This window comes from Lemur catta, chromosome 15 (genome assembly GCF_020740605.2).
Source record: "Lemur catta isolate mLemCat1 chromosome 15, mLemCat1.pri, whole genome shotgun sequence".
NCBI lineage: Eukaryota > Metazoa > Chordata > Mammalia > Primates > Lemuridae > Lemur > Lemur catta.
Window position 1 is genome coordinate 33,704,367 of NC_059142.1, and position 18,925 is coordinate 33,723,291.

The 18,925-nt window shown below is 37.6% G+C and overlaps 1 protein-coding gene across 8 annotated transcripts in view; it reads left to right on the forward strand.

Moving 5' to 3' along the window:
* MBTD1 (mbt domain containing 1) overlaps nt 1–18,925 on the forward strand; it is a 59,949-nt gene that overhangs the window by 9,523 nt on the left and 31,501 nt on the right. For 5 of the 8 annotated variants that reach the window (XM_045525156.1, XM_045525162.1, XM_045525160.1 and 2 more), the window contains 4 exons: nt 9,736–9,937; nt 13,603–13,742; nt 15,068–15,182; nt 16,007–16,089. In XM_045525156.1, the coding sequence (XP_045381112.1) occupies nt 9,736–9,937; nt 13,603–13,742; nt 15,068–15,182; nt 16,007–16,089 (540 nt within the window). Of the gene's footprint in view, nt 1–9,735; nt 9,938–13,430; nt 13,460–13,602; nt 13,743–15,067; nt 15,183–16,006; nt 16,090–18,925 lie in introns of those variants that run through there. The other 3 variants (XM_045525157.1, XM_045525158.1, XM_045525164.1) reach the window with 3 other exon arrangements.

The window sequence follows — 18,925 nt, forward strand, 5'->3', positions numbered from 1 at the left end:
TGCACCAAAAAACACAGCAACAATCTGTATAAAGCTTTTAAAAACTCTAAGAAATAGAAACACTAAAAATAGGAGACTTTGACACTTAGCACAAGATAGGTATAGTGGATAAATAATAAAAAAGATCCAAACACCATAATAAAGCAGATCTTCAGGTATGTTCTTAAGAATAGAGAATATACTCTCTTTAAACAGAATATTTACAAAAATTGTCCATATATTAGGAAAACTTTAGTAGGTCCCATACCAAAAAAAATTGCAAAAAGCAAAAGGGCGCTGCACTTTGATCTTGAAATTAAGGAACATGGTATCATATGTTTGCAAGAAAGAAGAGGAAGTGAGAAAACATACGTATACCTGTACGTATACCTGTTTACTTTTTCAAAACTTACGCAAGAAGGGGGAACCAGAAGGCAATAAAGTTGGTTACCCACTCACAAGGGTGGGTGGTGAGGCAGAAAAGGAAATGACATTTGTTTAAGTTACCCCTTTCTGTGTAGTTCTTTATTTTTGCAAGCATGATGATTTTCCAGATAGTCCCCAAAAAATGAAATTAATTCAATAAGGATGATGATGAGAAAGACTGAAAACCAAAAGCAAACCAAACCCAACTTCAAATCAGTAACAACATCACTGAAGAAGGAGGAAATAAATAACTAATCTAAATAACTCTTAAACTCAGTACTGTTCCTTGGTCTGGGGAAAAGTGACTGCAAAGAAATACTGATTTGGTTTTTTGTAGTGGTACAGATGTAGTGCTTCTGTAATTATTCAGATGTATCAAAGGATTGGGCAAATGAGTGGATATGTTGATTTTGTTGTGGAAGAGGAGACACAAATATGACATGTGGAAAAGTGAGAAAAAAGCCCTGTGGGAATGATTGGAATCGAAGGTTTGAGTATGAGTTCATAATTTTCTAAAATCTATGTGTGTATGCATATGTCATCACATATGTGTGTATATATTTTTACTCTGTCCACTGCAAAGGCCCAGGAGCAAAGACCTTCCCAATAGCAATGAGCACATGGAGCATCTAGATCTTTATTTCTAAAATCATTCCCCACTTAAAGAAACCAAAGCTCTTTGGAGAAATATTTGATTCCATGGCTGGGACAGAGAAATGATTATAAGATGTCTGGAATATCTTGTGCCAGAAAGTAAGGAATTGCTCAAAAAGTGGTAAGGCCCGTCAGAATGACAACAGGAGTTGGTTGGCTTGAAGGGCCTCCCACTGGCCTAATCTGGGACAATTTGAGCCCCTGAATAATTAAGCACAATAATGAATTAAAAACATTGAAAAGTATAAATCCATGGGTTGATACCCATAATAAATAAATACATAAATAAGAGAAAAAGAGGGCTGTTCGTTACAGGAAAATGCTGAGTAATGACTAAAGAGGGAATGCTGAGGTTGGAAAATCATCACAGTTAGTTAAAGATTGGGCAAGTATCATCATTAGATGCTAAATCTGGAGTCAGATTTTGGTGAGCAGAATATTTGCATGGTCTTTAAATGTCTCTTCACAGATTGCTTATTAGAAGAAGGAAAACAGTAAAAGTACAGCGGAGAAATCAGACCATACCTAGACCAGGCGATCAAATAAGGGAAGCAACAAGGAGGCAGATGGACATCGTGCCTCTGGATTTGATACCCTGAGAAAGACAGCATCAGTTAGGTAGTACAACTTGAAACTAATCATGAGAAAATCGCAAACCAAAACAAGGTCATTCTAATTTTTTCAAAAAAGGGAGGAAATCTGTGCAGAAGTATTCCAACTAATTTATGTAAATACTCCGCCCTCAAGGAGGGAAGCATGCCCCTTAAGTGTGGGCTGCACATAGTCACTTTCTTCCAGAGAGTACAGTATGGCAGGGGCTTAAGGGTAACTTCCCAGTAGAGAAACCTGATAAACACTGCCTCAGTCAGATGATCAAGGTCAGCATCAACAGTGATAAGTCATGTTGGTAGTATGTATCCTTGGTGTGATGTGATACAAGTGGCACTTCGGAATGTACTTCCCAAAAACATAACCCCAGCTCAGTCATGAGGAAACTATCAGACAAATGTCAGGAGAAGTCAACAAAATACCTGACCAATATTCCTCAAAACTGTTCAGGTCATCAAAGAACAGGAAAACCTGAGGAATTTTCACTATCCAGAGGAGTCTTACGATGACTTATGTAATGAAGACTTACATGTGAAGATTCATGATGACTAAATGTAATATAGGATCTTGGAACAGAAAAAGAACATTAGGTAAAAATAAAAGAAATCTGAATAAAGTAGACTATGTAAGATGTTAAAAGGGAAACGGGTACATGGGAACTCTGTACTGTTTTCAGTTTTTCTGTAAATCTGTAACTGTTCTTAAAAAAAAGTTTGTATTTTTTTTAAAGGAAGGGACTGCATTCTTAAAAGACATCAAATGTTTTGTTTTGGGTGGGGGTTTTTTTGGTTTCTTTGTTTTGTTTTGTTTTTTGGGGTCTTTGTTTTTTGAGATACAGTTCTCACTCTGTCGCTCCAGGTGGAGTGCAGTGGTGTCATCATAGCTCACTGCAGCTTCCTCCTGGGCTCAAGCGATCCTTCTGCCTCAGCCACCTGAGTACCTGGGACTACAGACACGCACCATGACGCCCAGCTAATTTTTCTGTTTTTTGTAGAGATGGGTCTTGCTGTTGCTTAGGCTGGTGTCGAACTCCTGAACTCAGGCAGTCCTCCAGCTTTGGCCTCTCAGAGTGCTAGGATTACAAGGCATGAGCCACCACTCCTGGCCAAGACAACAAATATTAAGAAAGACAAAGACTCCTTCCAGATTTAAAGACTAGGACATGACAAATAAAATATGTGATTCTGGACTGGAGAAAAAGTCTCACAAAGGATGTTATTCAGTCAATTGATAAAACTGGAATATAGATGGTAGCTTAGATGAAAGTTTTGGGTTAATGTTAAATTTCTTAAAGATAATAGCTGACCTGTGATTATGTAAGAGAATGTCTGTATTATTAGGAGAGGCACAGTTCTCAACTGGGGTGGTTTTGTCTCCCAGGGGACATTTGGTAATGCCTGGAGGCATTTTTGGTTGTCACAAGGGAGTAAAGGAAGTGTTGACTGCCAGAAATGATACTAGACATCTTATATTGCATAGGCTAGCCGCCCACAGCAAAGCATTATCTGGCACAAAATGTCAATATAGCCAAGGTTGAGAAACCCTGAGCTATACTTCTAGCCCTGATTGAGAGGTAAAGGAGCTTGAAGCATGTCACATATTCACAAATGGTTGAGGTACAAAAAAATAGAGGAATAAGTGGGGCAAAATGGTAATAATTAGTCAGTCATGGTAAAGGGTATCCAGATGTTCTTTGTATTATTGGAACTTCTATAAGATATAATTTCTGGGTAAAAAGTTAAATATTTCATAGTAAAATCCTATTACTATCCTTAAAGAAAACAGAAAGGACAGGATCTTATAATAGGGGACAGTAATTTAAATTTAATAAATTAAGCTTTATGAAAAATAAAAAATGTATTACTCAGTTGAATAAGTAGACATTTGCTCTTTTTACCTCCGTCCCCAAGCTGGTTTTATTCAAGTTGATCAAAAAATTTGCTTCTGTTTTTTAATCTCATTGGGAAATGAGAAATCACCTTCTTTTCACATTTACCCATATGACGTGTCATCATCTTACATCACAAATTTTGGTTAAATCATTAGTGTTTATATAATACATAGGATAGTATTTGCTGCTCAGCCACTGTACTTTTTCCTTTCTGATACAACTTTTTTCCTGAAATTAATAATTGTCTCTCTTTTTCATTTGGTCAGTGTTAAAGTGTCTATTGCCTTTTTTCACATGCTCCAATAAACTGTCAAACACAAAGATTCATTTTTTTCCTGGAGCCCTTCCAGAGCCACCATCCATCCTCCTCTAACACGGTCTGATTGCTTTCCAGAGCTGCCATACAGCTGTAATCCTGAGATATCCCTTTCTTATTGCCTTAGAAATTCTCTTTACCGCTGTCCTGTGTTGGATCACATAGTTCCTAAATCAGTCATCTTCCTCTTTCTTGGTTATTTTGACGTTATAATGAAGCATATCTTCTAGTAATAATTTTCTGAGAAAAAGTGAACATGGGAGCTAAGTTTTTTGAAGGAGCTTCAGGGACAATATCTGAAGATGTCTTTATTCTACCATTAGAATTTGTTGATAATTTGGCTGGATATAGATTTTTTTAAATAGCTTTACTGAAGTAAAATTTGACAAAATTAAACTACAATTAAAATTAAAATGTACAGTTTGGTAGGTTTTGACATAGGTATGCACTGCTGAAACCATCATCACAACCTAGTCAATGAACCTATCTAGTGTCTCCAAAAATTTCCTCACACTCCTTTTAACTCCTTCCCACCCTGGCCCCCACCTCATCCCCAGGTGATTAGTATTCTGCTTTCTGTATTTGTATACTAGTTTGCATTTTCTAGAATTCCATGTAAAAGGAGTCATATTAAGAATATTCTTATTGTCCTTTTAACATCTGTAGACTATATAGTGATGTCACTTCTCTCATTTATGATATTGGAAAATTTGTCTCTTTTTTCCTATCTCTGATTTGAAGTTTATTGATTTTATTGATCTTCTGAAAGAAGCAGCTTTTGCTTTCATTTTTTTCTTTTTTAATTTCATTAATTTTCCCTTGGAGCTTTGAGTATAAATCTTCTGATAAGAATTTTTTTCCTTTAGAAGTTTGAAGGAATTACTTTTATCAGTCTTGCTGTTGAGAAGCCCTCTGATACTCCAATTGCCTTCTCTTTTTATGTGGGCATAGTGTTGAAGCTTTTAGTATCTTTATTGGCAGAGTTCTAAAATTGTTATAATGATACACCTTGGTATAGATTTTTTTTTAAGTCATTAAGCTGGGCTTACATGGTCTCTTTACGTATAGAAACTATATTTTGGTCCTGGGATTTTCTTTTTAAATTTTTTTCTTTTATATAACTTTTTGCCATCTATTTTCTCTTTCTTGACTATCTCTATTAATTGGATTTTCGATCTTTTAAATGGAACTCTTATTTTTTTCCTCTTGTACAGGTTTTTGTCTCATGTATATACACATGCATGCTTTTTGAAAGATTTCCTTGACTTTGTCATTCGTTTATTGAATTTATTGTTTATCTCTTTTGTTTTTAAATTCCGAGATCTATCTCATTCTCTGATAGTATCCTATTCTTACATCCCTGAAGAATTAGTTATATCTTTTGAAGTTTTCTTTTGTTCCCTGCATTGCTTCTGTTTCTTACAGATTCTTTTTTCCCCGGAGATTTCTTTCAGTCTTTCACATTCTTAGAGGCGTTGCTCAAGTGATCAGTGATCCTTGCCTGTCTTCTCATATTAAATGATTAGGTGCTAAGCAACTGATCGGACTAAGTGTCCCTGAGTTGGATTTGTTGACTACTGAGCTTCACTGTGCTGATTGATTACTTTTTAAATCTTCTGTTTGGTGTTCTGCGGTTTTACCGTAATCTGTTTAGATGTGGGTATCTTTTTGTTGTACTTAATTTGTATTATAGTTCTATCTGTGAATTCGTGTTCTCATTTCTACAAAATTCTCAGCCAGCATCTCATTCAGCATTCATTACCTTTCTGTCTTCTCCATATTCTCTCCTTTAAGAATCCTTATTAGACCTTTATTAGATCTTTACATTTGTTTACATTGTTTTAACCTCTTACTTTATACTTTGGCTCATTTTTCGATAATATTTTATTTCGTCTTAAACAGTTCATGTATGGTTATTTTATATTCTGTCTCTGACGATTCCAGTGCCCAAAGTATTTGGTATTCTTAATTTATTTCTGCTGACAGTTGTTCACAGTGGATTGCTTGTTACATTTGATATTTGACTGTATACTCATATTTGATAAAGTCTGTGGGAATGCTGAAAGGCCTGAATTGTAGGTGACTATTTCATGATATAATTTAGGATTGCTTCTGCTGGGTATGAAGGAGCACTAGTAGTCTGCAACCACTTTAATTTCTTGGCCTGGGGATTTCCTGACCATAGAGGGGAGGGAAAATTACAACCTCACAGTTACTTATGAGGGCAGGCCTGTGATTACAAAATCCCAGAGAAACTTCTCCACTCAGAGCGTGGACAGAAAAGGCTCCCTCGTAGGTCCTCTTTGCATATACTCAGGTTCCCAACCCCCCAGACTGTCATTGAAGTTGCAGCCTCTTTCAGGGGTTTTGGTCTAATGCAGGAGTTTCCAGTTAAGCTCCCCCATAGTAAATAAATGATAACTTGTACATGGGGTGAATCAATTACAGTTTACAGATGTGGTTTAATAGTATTCTATATAAACGTGAGGAAAAAATACTTGGAGAATGGCACTCCATAAGTAGAATCTCAGCTTCCCAACTAGTATGCCCTGAATTATGAGTATGTCAAGATATTCTTCCCTGCATTACTTGGGACAGTCAGAGGCCTTAGGCCAGGTGCATCCCAGGGGCTTCTTCTCCTTGTGTTATACAAATGATCATTTTCTTTGTGTGCTAGAAGCATGGAAAAAATCAGAGAACATTTCCCTAAAACATTAGTCCTTCAAGATGTTTTGGAAAAGGTGGCATACTATATAGCCCTCTTTAATCATCACAATGTTCATAAGCATATTAAAGGTTCCAAAAGATGTTGAAGTAAGGAAAATTTCCCAAACATATTTGATCATGGTACTTTTTAAAAAAATGTTAACAGGCTGGACGCGGTGGCTCACGCCTGTAACCCTAGCACTCTGGGAGGCCGAGGCGGGCGGATCGCTTGAGCTCAGGGGTTCAAGACCAGCCTGAGCAAGAGTGAGACCCTGTCTCTACTAAAAATAGAAAGAAATTAGCTGAACAACTAAAAATGTATAGAAAAAATTAGCCAGGCATGATGGTGCATGCCTGTAGTTCCAGCTATTCGGGAGACAGAGGCAGAAGGATTGCTTGAGCCCAGGAGTTTGAGGTTGCTGTGAGCTAGGCTGACGCCACGGCACTCTAGCCTGGGCAACAGAGTTGAGACTCTGTCTCAAAAAATAAAAAATAAAAAAAGTTAACATCCTAAAATTATTGAATCCAAGATGTCTATAATCATTGATCCCCTGAAATTTTAAGGTTATATTCTCTGAAAGTAGCATCAGAATAAGATATTCTGGGTTGATGTTTAAGAGTCAGTAAACATGTATGTCTACTAACTGAACTGGCTATATAGTAGACAAACCTGTATGAATACTGTGGGTATAAAAGGTCACCTCTACATGGAGGTGAGCTATGTGAGTCCAGTGTTTATTAAGTGTGTAGGCCAGGCACTGTGATAAATAGTTCATAGTATCTTCCCATTGCCTCTAGGAACAAAGTCAATTTCCTACCCTGGCCTACAAAGGCCCTCATGATCTGGCCACCTCATCCTCCTCGAACCTCCCACACCTCTCACACTGGGCACCAGCCACACTGGCCTTCCAGTGCACCAAATTTATTCTACCCTAAAAGCCTCTGTCTTGCTTTTTCCTTTGCCTAGAATATTCTAGCACTAAATTTTCAAGTAGCTGCCCTTTTTGTCCTCATGGTCTTATCTCACTGAGGCCTTTCATCACCACTGAATCTCAGCTGACTGCCCCTGCCTGAGTTCCTGTCATTGTATGGCCTTGCTTGGTTTACTCCTGCCAGTAGCCTACAACCTTTGTGAGAACCATGGGTCTTGTCTGCTCTGTGTACCACGCTATCTTTAGCCTCAGCTACTGTGAGACACACAATACTTGTTAGATAGTTGTGGAATGAGTAAGAGAAGAAACTCAAAACTTATTCAAGTTCACAGCTAATATATGGCAAAGCTGAGTTTCAAACCCAGCTCTTTCAGAATTCTGTATTCAAAGCATGACACTGTGTCTAAATGAGGGTTGTCCCGTTCCCCTACCACCTGGTGTTGTTAGAACTTTCCTTTTGGAATTGCCTTCAGGGTCTGATTTGTCCTTTTTAAATCTCTTGGTGGTAACAAATCTTGATTCTTTGAAGATACCTTTGATTTGTAGAAATACCTAAAAGTTATTCGGAACCAAATATGCTAAATGAGATGGATGATCAAGCTAGCGAAAACTGTTGTTGGGAACAGAGGGAGTAATTCTGAAGTGACCATAAACAATAAGTTTTTCTTTTTAATATTGGGTCTAAAAAAGAGTTCTAGGTTGGGGGTGGTGGCTGAAGCCTGTAATCCTAGCACTTTGGGTGGTCGAGACAGGAAGATTGCTTGAGGCCAGGAGTTTGAGACCAGCCTGAACAAGAGCAAGACTCTGTCTCTACAAAAAAAAAAACAGAAAAATTAGCCAGGCGTGGTAGCATACGCCTCTAGTACCAGCTACTAGGGAGGCTGAGGCAGGAAGATCACTGGAGCTCAGGAGTTTGAGGTTGCAGTGAGCTATGATGATGCCACTGCACTCCAGCCTGGGCAACAGAGCAAGACTGTGTCTGAAAAAGAGTTCTAAAAGAAGATACTAAAACCAGTTTGGGGTTGTGGCAACATTATTAGAACATGTATAGAACCTCCCAAGGGGACTTCTTTGGGAATATAATATTTCCATTGTGTGGACTAAGAAACCCAGTTTTTGTTACTTTCGTAGTTATGCTTGTTACAACTGAAAATCAGTTTCTCATCTCAATGCAAATGTTTAATGCCTGAAAATGAAAATTCTCTAAGAGATGCATTTGGATGATGGTATCTTGTCAAGCTTTGGACTATAGCTTTCAGCTTCGTTATTGGTCATGGAATACCAGAAAGAAGGTGGACTAGCCAGAAAAGAAATTCAGTATAAAGTGTAAGATTTAAAAAAATATATTAACTAAAGCAAAAGAATAAGGATAGGTGCCAAACCCTAAAGATTCTTTGGTTGACAGTTTGCATCTATCTAGTTATAACTCACTACATGTTTAGTAATGGTGTGGGGTTTTTTTTGTTTGTTTGTTTTTAATTTTAGATACCATTCAGTTGTTTTTCCTTTTCTTTTGACTTTATTCTCACCAAACCTGAAGTTCTGGGATTTATTTGGGAAGGGTTGCAGTAGAAGTATTAGTTTTTTCTTTCTTTTTTTGTAGCTTGAATGAGGGAGCATCTTTTGGAGGAGATATATGAGCAGCATTCACTAAAGAGGATATAGTGTCTGTCTCCTACAATTTTTGAAATAGTTCATCTCTAAAAATTGTGTCTAGAATTTTAAATTCTCCATTAATCGATCCAGAACTCTTAACAATGATTTTTAAAATCATTTCTATTTCTGGATCCTCTAAAATGGTATAGAAATTTAGTTTTAGAGATGAAAGGCAAATTAAGAAATCATCTGTTATGTGTATTTCACCACAATTTTTTTTTTTAAAGAAATCTGATCTAATTTTTTTATAGAAGAGAAGTGATAATCTAGTTTTAAGGCAAACCATGAGTTACATGATAGTCTTCTGATTAACATTCAGTGTTCTTTTCATCGCCATCGTTATTAATCTTATTAGCTAACATGATAGCTAATAGATTTGTTCCTCATGGAAGTAGAGGGCTTCGTTTTGACACAAATATTTAACTTTTCATTATAAAATAAAATGATCATTTCTCAGGGCTAGATTGACATTTGTCAAATCTGATTTACCAGAATTTGTACTAAGATCTTTTAGGTGATATATATGAGCACTGTGTCATGTGTTACTGGTTTCTTCTGCTTCAAAGACTGAACATTCTTCACAAGCCAAAAGGAAGAGCAGAGACTGGTTCGGGATGTTCGACGGTTATGATAGCTGCAGTGAGGACACAAGTAGCAGCTCCAGCTCTGAGGAGAGTGAGGAGGAAGTTGCTCCTTTACCCTCTAGTCTGCCAATTATCAAAAACAATGGACAGGTCTACACGTACCCAGATGGTAAATCAGGAATGGGTGAGTATTTTAGCCTTCGTGTTGAGATTGTGTTTTCATTTGATTTCTTCTGTCACTTCCCCTCATTAGGTTTTTTTTGTTTGTTTCTGGTTTTTTTATTTTTCTTTCTGCTTTTGTTTTGAGACAAAGTCTTGCTTTGTCCCCCCCCAGGTAGAGTGCAGTGGCATCCTCGTAGCTCCCTGCAACCTCCACCTCCTGGGCTCAAGCAATCATCCTGCCTCAACCTCTCCTGAGTAGCTGGGACTACCTGCTCGCACCACGATGCCCAGCTAATTTTTCTATTTTTTTTTTATAGGGTTGGGGACTCGTTCTTGCTCAGGCTGGTCTCAAACTCCTCACCTCAAGCAATCCTCCCACCTTGGCCTCCCAGAGTGCTAGGGTTACAGGCGTGAACCACCACACCCAGCCTATAACAACTGCTTATAAGAAGTTTTCTGTTTTAAAACTTGCAGTGATAGAGTATTCTCTGACTCAGAAAGCAGTTTCATTTTTTAGTATCTCTAATAACTAGAATATTCTTTATATTAAACCAAAACTATCCTTGCTCCAACTTTTGTCTTTTGGTCTTATTTTTGTTTTTTAAAGCCACACAGACTAATTATAATCCTTGTTCTAATGATATCTCTTTTCTCCACACTAAAACACTTGGTTCTAAGAACAGCCCTGTGGTCAGAAGTGGCTAGGTAGTGGGGGGAGGTGGCACTTAGTTCTAGTGTGTTTCCAGGACACACTGAAGGAACCGTAGTTGCTTCACCCAGTTCTCATGGTATCACGGTGATTTAATTCATTGATACCATGATCATTTTCTTCTGATACTTCAGATTATGTGGTAGTAGGATGACAGCTTGTCCTGATTGATTTGCCCAGGACTGTCCTGGTTTTGCCATCGAAAGTCCCACATCCTGGAAAACAACTCAAGCAAATGATCATTCACCCTTTGTGAGCACAGAAGAAAGTTCAGCCTTTATCTCCCTTTTTCAGAACACTGTATTTCCATTTCTGCCACCAAAATTGCCTTAGCTTTTTTGAAAATAATATTGAACTTGCAAATAACTGATGTCCTTTTATCTTTATCACATAAACTAAACTAATTTAAACCAGTCTTGTGCTTTTGCAGTTGATTTTTTTAATCCCAAATTGTAGAACTTTTGAGTCTCTCTATGTAACCATCTTTCTTAATTAACTTTTGGTCTTAGAAATTTCTGATTGCTAATTCTGTCATCTAATGTTAAATGCTTTGTCATCTAATCTTCCAGCTTTATATCATTTTCTTTCTTTCTTTCTTTTTTTTTTTTTTTTTTTTTTTTTTTTGAGACAGAGTCTCACTCTGTTGCCCAGGCTATAGTGGTGTGGCGTCAGCCTCGCTCACAGCAACCTCAAACTCCTGGGCTCAAGCGATCCTCCTGCCTCAGCCTCCCGAGTAGCTGGGACTATAGGCATGCGCCACCATGCCCGGCTAATTTTTTTTCTATATATATTTTTAGCTGTCCATATAATTTCTTTCTATTTTTAGTAGAGACGGGGTCTCGCTCTTGTTCAGGCTGGTCTCAAACTCCTGACCTCAAGCGATCCTCCCACCTCGGCCTCCCAGAGTGCTAGGATTACAGGTGTGAGCCACCGCACCCGGCCCCTATATCATTTTCAGTTTTGATAATTCTGCCTTGTGGATCTATTCCAGTCCTTTGATTAAAAAGTTGAACAGCACAGTCTGGTACAGATTCTTACAGACCATATCGAAACACTTCACTTTATTTATCAGAACCCACTAGGTGTGCTCATCCTACTGGTTAAAACCTACCTGGGTGTCTTCTACTCCAGCTGAAATTACTCAATCCTAATTGACAAAGCTGCATGACAGAGTTTATCAAATGTGTTAACTCCTATTACTATATATTCTTGCCGTGATTTAGTTATATCAGTCTGGTAATCTCATCATAAAAGGAAATAAGGTTTATTGAAGCTTTATGTATACTAGCATCTGTTTGAAATACTAGAGATACAGAGATGAACACAAAATAAGGTCTCTGCCCTGATGGAGCTTGTATCCTAGTCATGGGAATTCTCATTTGCCATTTGTCTTCTTTGGCAAAGATTCATTGTCCCCATGGGATCACAACTTTTTTATCTGAGTGGTCAGGGACCTTCTTAACTATCTGTTCTAGAATTTTACAACAAGAAACCATTCCTTTTTTTCTCCCATGAGACACGTTTTCTTCATCTCTAATCTTCTGACACTTTATCTTCTTTCTATGATTTCTTATAGATTTGTAAGTACAGGTATCCCTCGGTATCCATGGGGGATTGGTTCCAAGACCTCCTGCAGATATAAAAATTAACAGATGGTCAAGTCCCTTATATAAAATGGTGTAGTATTTGCATATAACCTATGCATATCCTACCATATACTTTAAATTATCTCTGGATTACTTATAATACCTAATACAATGTAAATGCTATATAAATAGTTGTTATACTACATTGTTCAGGGAATAATGACAAGAACAAAAAGTCTGTACATGTTCACTACAGATGCAATATATTTTCCCAAATCTTTTCAATCCACAGTTGGTTGAATCCATAGATACAGAACCCACAGATACAGAGGGCCAACTGCACTGGTTACATGACCAGTCTCTTCAGTTTACCTGCTTGGATAGAGACTTTGACTCCCGAAGGCAGTTATTTGCTATGTTACTTCCTGTTTATCTTTTTTGAACTTCAATTCTTGTGAACTTTATTCTTCTGATTCTACCTTTCTGATTATTGTCCATCATGCAATAGTAGTCAAGAGTTCTACTGTTCTCTGCTATCACTGGTTAACAGTGATACCTCAAGATTTGAACCTATTTCTTCCTTCTTGTCCCCTAAACATAACTTGAAAGAATCCTAATATTGCCCTTAGCATTTTTTCCAAGTGTTAGATCTTTTTAGGTTTCAACTTTTGTGGGTGTTTTTGTTGCTTTTTGAGACAGGGTCTCTGTTGCCCTGGGTAGAGTGCTGTGACGTCATCATAGCTCACTGCAACCTCAAACTCCTGGGCTCAAGCTATTCTGCTTCAGCTCCCTAGTAGCTGGGACTACAGGCTCGAACCACCATGCCTGGCTAATTTTTCTATTTTTTGTAGAGATGGAGTCTCACTCTGGCTCAGGCTGGTCTCAAGCCCCTGTCCTCAAGCACTCCTCCCACTTGCGCCTCCCAAATTGCTAGGATTATGGATGTGAGCCACCACACCTGGTCTCTTTGCAGTATTTTAAAATCTTATGCTGTTTTGTCTTAATCCTCCGTTGTGTTGCACTTCATTTCATCTTTTGTTTATAATCCTTCCAAAAGCTGGAATTCATAATGTATATGGAAATGCCTGGCACATGATAAGCACTAAGGAAATGTTAGTTGAAGCTGATATATTTTATATATGTGTGTCTTTTGACCCTTTTTGAAGCCTTTTCAGAGTTCAAGCTCTATTATCAGACCTTCTAGAGCCCCTCACCGTGGAATTATACCAGTGCTCTCTTTAACTTTTATGTAGGTATCTCTATCATTTGTATGGGAGATGGAAGAAATTTTTAAATTAAAACCTTTAGATAGTTGGAAAAACTTTTATTAAACTGTTAAAGATTGATTTTATCATATGATCATAACAGCAGTGTTTTTATTTTATTGATTAGCTACCTGTGAGATGTGTGGGATGGTTGGCGTGCGAGATGCTTTTTACTCTAAAACAAAGCGTTTCTGCAGCGTTTCGTGTTCAAGAAGTTATTCGTCAAATTCCAAGAAGGCAAGCATTTTGGCCAGACTTCAGGTAACGGTACAGAAACCTTCTTATTCTTTATATGTGTTATTTCTATGGCTTTCACTGGTTTTATCTGTCATTTGATTGTGATTCACTGCACTCCACCTCTGCCCAATTGGCCAGTTATTATTTTATACCCTCCATTTTTAGGAAATGTGTAAGGCCCAAAGTTTGTTCTGTATATAAAGTTGAACAACTATTTTAAATGGACGTGGCATACCATGCAGAATAAACTGAATTTTTTATGTGAATTAAAAATACCTATTCTTTTTGCAAATAAGTATAAATACAACGAACACCTTTTTATATACAGAAACTGAAGCCATTTTCCTTTCCCCCCTTGTTTCCTTTTGAGTTAACATAAAGATAGAATCTTTAACATTTGGGGGGAAATAATTTAATCTCTGGTTATATGTTAACCATCATTGTTGCTTTGTACTTTTGAGTACAACCCATTTGATACTTTGACCAAATGTATTTGGTTACTCCAACTAATCTTTTTGAAAACATTCATGGTATGGAAAGAAAGTCATCTAGCTTTAAATGTACATCATGGCCTGTTTTAGTCTATGCCTATAAAACAACTAGATACTTGGTCATTTGACTAAGTTGTTACTATTACAGCGTATGAACAACTTTTTAAAGGCATTACATAACTGATTTTTGCAACATATTTTATTGGATGATCACATTCTTCTTATTCTCATTTAATTTATTGTGATCATTAAGTAGTACTGAAAGGCTTATTTAAATCCTCCAAATAAAGGAAATACATCACTTAGATGTATTTCTATATTTCAGATAGACAGTACCTAAAGATCCTGAGCAGTGGTCTGTACCCAAATGGATGGCAGTTTGTCACACTGTGAATTTGGCCCATGATCATTTTGTCATTGATCTTTTGCGTTAGCACTAAAGGTATAAACCTCAGTCACTTGCTCTTTGAACATTAAATTATCTTCTCTTACCATAAAAATAGCAATGCTTGGCAGCCTGCATGAGTGAATAACCACTGGTTCTATCTACTATAAGAAGGAATCAAGTATCCACCACAGCCTATATTTTAACATCTTATGGGATATAATTTTTTATTAACATATTAATTTGCATATTGCTATTTTAGTCTGTGCCAGCTCTGCTACTCATATTAGATATGTACATTGTAGCAGAACTCCAGAAAAAAATTTCTCATGTTAAAATTTCTTGTATGTTTCCTCTGCTTTAATAATTTTCTAAACCCTCAATGTTTACTTAAGCAGAATGAGTAGTGTGCAATCAAGTTAAATTTCAATGGTGGGGGGGTAAAAAGAATCCTATTTACTTAACTCTTCTTGTTTTAGGGTAAGCCTCCAACAAAGAAAGCAAAAGTTCTTCAGAAACAACCTTTAGTTGCTAAACTTGCTGCATATGCTCAGTATCAAGCTACCTTGCAAAATCAAGCAAAGACAAAAGCAGGTAACAGAGGTGAAATATTTGATATTGATTCATTTAGTTTTAATTAATGACGTTTTAATTTTGTATTCTATTTAACTAAGCTATTTCTGTGCCCTGTTATCACATTTTGACTCTACCCTTCCTGATGGTGGTTTTGGTTTCAGTAAATTACTCTAAAGAAAATAGTTGCATAGACGAGTTCCAGTGCTTGTCGGAATTGCCTTAATTTTTTACTTGGTTTATTATTTATTTTTTATGCATTGATACTCTATGCTGTAGATGGTAGGCAGCATTGTGGAGATAATAGGACATGTAGAAGGCTTTAAAGGGATTGAGGAGAGGAAAGTACTAGAGATTGAGGAAAGGACCATTTCTAATGGAAGATTCTTAATAGGAGTACAAAGGTAAGGAGGTAAGTAGGAAGTAAGGCAATTAAAATCCCAGTGGAGGTATTAGATGGTAGATATTGGGTAGATAACTCACTGAGGTACATAGTAAGAGCTGAGTGGGAATAAAACACAGAAGCAGCCACAGCAGTATTTGTTATTCTGGACACTTCTCTCAACTGTTCTTTGCTCTTCCTAACTTTGCTTTTCCTTGTACTTTGATTCCCAAGGAGTATGTGTTATATATAGAATATTTAAAGAAATTGCTGCTTGTTTGCCAATATGATATAAGCTAAAGCTCATGATAAATGGGAAGTTCTTCGATTCTTACGGAAAAAAAGAAAACTTTCTTTAAAGGAGCTAAATTACTTTTGTGTCCTTTCACATTTTAACAATAATAGCCCTCTTGTAAATAAAAGATTTGAGAATTGTGATGTATCTAAATTTGTTTTATTTCAGCAGTCTCCATGGAAGGTTTCAGCTGGGGTAACTACATAAATAGCAATAGCTTTATAGCAGCTCCAGTCACCTGTTTTAAACATGTAAGTATGGAATTTCTCACCTTCTTATTTTGAAATGCTTAGTCATTGTTTAAATCTGAAGGTACAATAACACCTAACCATCTTATCTTTAGAAAATGTTTATTTTATACATTGTCATTGAAATGCTTCTCTTTTATTATACTTACTAATTGCTAAAAATAACTTCTGTAAGTTTTTTACGTGAAAGCTCCCTATAAAGAAATTGGAATTTGAAATTATTTTTAAACAAAGGGAAAGTACTAGTCTCATCCAATTTTCATATTAAGTTGAATCATATAAAATTGCTAGCTTTGTATATCAGAAATAGTTACATATTGGCAGTGTCATTTGGTTCAACCTAATAGAAACCATTCATCATGTATGTTACTTAAATCTGTGGTTTGACCTGATGATTCAAAAAAATGAAGGATCTTTCTTCTAGTGTTGTTTTTGCCTGCACATGTAAAACTACAAAAACAAATAAGGAACTGTTAATAATGTAGTATTGTGAGCTGAAATATGTGATATATATCATGAAAAACCCTTCAAAAAGGTGTTCTTCACTGGGTACTAGTGCAGCGGTGAATAGGTGAATAGATAGTATGACAGGGAGGCACTAGTTTTGCCAGAAAGTGTCATAACAAAGAACGTAAACTGAACCTTAAAGAACAAATAGGAAAATAAAAACCCAAAAGGAATAAATAGGAACTAACCAGGTAGAGCCTAGATGGGAAGCTCTTCAAGGATAAGGAAACCATGTAAGCAGAACAGAGAACCTCCTAGAAGAAGCTCCACTCGGCTACATACAGGGCAGTGTCTGGGCCATTTTGCAGACCTGATGATCCCCAAAAACCACTCCCACTCTGAAATCAGACAATCATAAAAAGTGAGAAATCCACTATGCCCCTTCTAAGTCCTTTACTTTCCTCCCCAATATAGCCTTTGACCTCATTAAAATGCTTCTAGAAGAAATAGTTCAGACCCCCTTCTTCTTACCCGCATCCCTCTGTTTTCCTTCCAGGCTTCCTTTCTTGCTAGGAGCCCATCTCCTCTGCCATAGTCTTTTAACTCTCAGTCCTCTTCCTCACCTCAGCAGGCCTGGTCCCCCTCCCTTGTGCCAAAGAGGGGTCCAGAAGGCGCAGGCAGCTCCATCATCTCTCCAGCTTGCTTGCCCACTTTCTAAACTCCTCCCACTGCCTCCCAGCCCCTGCAGTGATAAATCCTCCGTCCCTCACCTAAGCTGATGACCCTTCTGCCCCCCAGTAGGTGAGTCTGAATGTAAGATGAGCTGTAAGCACCAAAGTATTGGTGGGCTTTAACACCCTAAAAAAGGGTTTATTAATTCAGGGGGAGATTTTGCTATTGCAGAGAACACAGTCATTAAAAAAACTTTATTTCCTCCTCATTTTTGACAAGCCAAGATACTTCCTATAAAATAGAAGATGGTGATGTATATTTAATACTCAGATATGAATTATTCACCCAAGTTCAGCTTGTAATCGATTCACTTAAAATCATTTAAGAGAAATAACCCCCCTCCAAAGAGTTAAACATCAATATTAGAGCTGACCCATTCAAATATAAGTGACATCAGAACTCTTTCCTTGAGGTCACATAACCCCATCATTGTGCTGCCTGAAGTTTCATTTTACTCACCTACCCTCAGAGTATTCCTGGTAATCATGCCCTGTAGGTATCTTGTTTGTTCCTGCACAACACACCAGCTTGTTTAATTATTATTTAAATATAATAATGGAGTGGTTTCAATGTAGAATGTAGTATTTACCACTCTTCAGAATAACTTTTCAGTGTTTTAGGTCTGTCAGAAGTAAGCCCTGGGCCAGGCGCGGTGGCTCACGCCTGTAATCCTAGCACTCTGGAAGGCCGAGGCGGGCGGATCGTTTGAGCTCAGGAGTTCAAGACCAGCCTGAGCAAGAGTGAGACCCCATCTCTACTAAAAAAAAAAGTAGAAAGAAATTAGCTGGACAACTAAAAATATGTAGAAAAAAGTTAGCCGGGCATGGTGGCGCATGCCTGTAGTCCCAGTTACATGGGAGGCTGAGGCAGAAGGATTGCTTGAGCCCAGGAGTTTGAGGTTGCTGTGAGCTAGGCTGATGCCATGGCACTCACTCTAGCCCGGGCAACAGAGCGAGACTCTGTCTCACAAAAAAAAAAAAGGAAGTAAGCCCTGGACATGACGGTGATGGTGCAGTATTGAGGGGTGGCCATAGGTGCTTTCTCCCATGTGGCTACAGGGGCCTTTGTGCTGTCTCTCACAGTAGGGCTGACAAAGTGGCATCTACAGAGGCATTCTCTGCAACTGTTAGAACAGCTTCCAGTATTTATGTTAAGTAGTCAGAGTTTCTCTGCGTGGACCTTTGGTGTGGCATACTCAGGCATAGGACTGAGAAGTATAAGTTATGGGAACTTGAAGAGATATCTCAAGGTGTTGTCAGGTTGCTTTAATGGAACTACCTCATCTTCAAGGACTGTTCTTGTATTATTAGTAGAATACTGCAGACATTGAAATCTGAAGCAACTGGCTTCCCCTTTAAGGATCCTTTAATTTGGGTAAAACATTTTATTGGGGAAAACCATTAATTTATACAGTGGCATTTCCCAGAAATGCTGCACAGACCATTGGTCTCAGAATTGTGCCACTGCGTTTATCATGTCTTCCGTGAATCCTGAGCATGTGTTCATTATGTGAATGCCTAACCAAGGGGGCCAAGCAGGGGAAGTCATTGCCAATGAAATAGTTTGTTACATAAAATAGAGAGTGATATCACACTCCCTACACAGTCTTGGCTTTGAGCTTTTCCAATAAAACTTTAAAAATTAGAACTCGAATTACAAA